At 39.0% G+C, this 1,956-nt stretch overlaps 1 protein-coding gene across 1 annotated transcript in view; it reads right to left on the bottom strand.

The window, feature by feature from the left end:
• cfap97 (cilia and flagella associated protein 97) overlaps positions 1 to 1,316 on the bottom strand; it is a gene marked incomplete at its 5' end in the record, with an annotated part of 33,493 nt that extends 32,177 nt beyond the window's left edge. Inside the window, 1 exon segment of the mRNA XM_014033431.1 lies at positions 481 to 1,316. Within this exon segment, the coding sequence (XP_013888885.1) occupies positions 481 to 1,316 (836 nt within the window).
• Between the last annotated feature and the right edge of the window lie 640 nt (positions 1,317 to 1,956).

The following is a 1,956-nucleotide window of genomic DNA, read 5'->3' as shown; positions in this document are numbered from 1 at the left end:
TTCTATTAGGTGCACTATAAATATGCACGTAAAGTAAATCAGGTGGGTTATATTATGGAGTTGTATGGTTTGAAAATTAAAGCATACCAAATTCCTTTGCAGCAAAATGCATATTTACTTAGCCACTTATTTTCATGGTCTTTCCCAGATAATTGAATAAAAATACCTTTTTTTATATTTATATTTTAGAAATAAAGAAAGATGATTTATTGATGTCTCATACATCCTAAAATATAAACACTTGCCTCATATGATGTCTTTGCAAAATGCCAGTTAATTAATTTGACTGAAGAGAACAAGTTTTTTTAATTAAGTTTTTTTTCTCTTCTTTCTAGATAAATGACTTCAAAAAGACTTCAGGTTGAAGGAGTTATAGTGACATTACCAGTGCAAGATATGAAACAGTAGTTTGAGCATTTTAGCCTTAATAAAGAAAACAAACAAGGATAAAGAGACTTCTGTAAAAACAGGTTCACCCACCTTCTTCTGTTTCCTGAAATGAACCCTCCTCTTGACGTATGTTGCTGAGCCCACTGGAGGGCACACTCTCCTGCTGCTCTTCATCACTTCCCTTTCCCACTTCAGCGTGGTTCAGATGTAATGATCGGGGTGGGCTGGAATCAGCTGAGGACAGAGGGCTCACATCTGTTACRGTGCCGTCTGACTCATCTGTACTTAAGGCAGGTGAATCTCGAGATCCCGCAGAGCCCACTCTGGTCCTTCTTACTCCATGACGTAAAGAASACTTGGTGGTTTTGGGCAAGCTGGGGGACCCTAAAATAGACCTCTGACTCCTACAGGAGCTCTCAGAATCTGCATCTGCACTGGCATCAGTTAAAGCAGGAGATGGGTTTTGGGGGTGCTGACTTTGTAATCGTTTTCCAGAAGATGATTTCTCACTCCTCCTGTTTGGGCTGGCTGCTAAGGCGTTTTCTCCTGTTTTATTGGTGTTTTCAGTGTTATTACAATCTGTCTCTAATGCATCTACCACCAAAGCCAAAAATGTTCCACTGGGCCTTTTAGAGCGCCCATTTGAATCATCCTCACTATCACTACTATTACTTATGGCTTTATCTGATTTACAGGACACAAACGAGGCATCTGACGCTCTGGCCTTGTTCTCAGCTTGTTTCAAGTGTCTCCTCATCCGTTCAGTCCTTGGGGATAGATCAATACCTTCATCTTTGATATGTTTTGCAGATAACTGCTTGTGTGCCTTGAAGCTCAGCTTTTCTGCCTTCAAACCTCCTTTCTTTACTCCCCCATCTTCACACTCACTGTCAAAAAAGGCGTGATCCACTTCACCTTCAAGTTCACTAGAGTTGAACATGGCTGCTTTCCTAAACACAGACCCTGTGAGAAAATCAATGAGTTTAAAGTTAGAAATTATCCTATAAAAAGTAAAAGAGAGCAGTTCGTGCCTTTTTTTTTTTTACATTTTCTTCTAATACATTCAACTTTACAGTACGACTAACCGGTCTGGTGCTGTGTGTGCTTTTGGAATTTAGTTGTATTTTTCCTACAAATTTAGCTAACACTCTAAACCAGTGTTTCCCAAAGTTGGGGTCAGGACCCAAAGTGGGGTCCCRAAACATCTAGGTGGGGTCCTGAAAAGATTTTAGGAATTAATTACATTTTTGCCTTAGTTGTTGCAAAGGAGTGATGTTAGTGTATTTAAAATGGATAAATGTAGTATAATAAATATTGTTACTATGCCCATGTTTAGTTGACCTGATGTTTATCATCCAAAAATAGCTGAGGGCACAGGTCTCTGCTACTGTTATTTTGTGGGTCAGAAGCTGAAAAGTTTTGGAACCAGTGCACTTTGGTTACCAAAGGTGGGCTTGGGACCCAATTATGGGTCATGAAGCACCTTGGATAATCTCCAGAAATCAATTTAAAGGGTAATAAAATAATTGCTGATGTAATATTTTCCTATAACTATTACAAAAACAC

Source organism: Austrofundulus limnaeus, unplaced genomic scaffold (assembly GCF_001266775.1).
Source record: "Austrofundulus limnaeus strain Quisiro unplaced genomic scaffold, Austrofundulus_limnaeus-1.0 Scaffold1735, whole genome shotgun sequence".
In the NCBI taxonomy this organism is placed as follows: Eukaryota; Metazoa; Chordata; class Actinopteri; order Cyprinodontiformes; family Rivulidae; genus Austrofundulus; species Austrofundulus limnaeus.
This window is presented reverse-complemented; position numbering and strand designations above follow the sequence as displayed.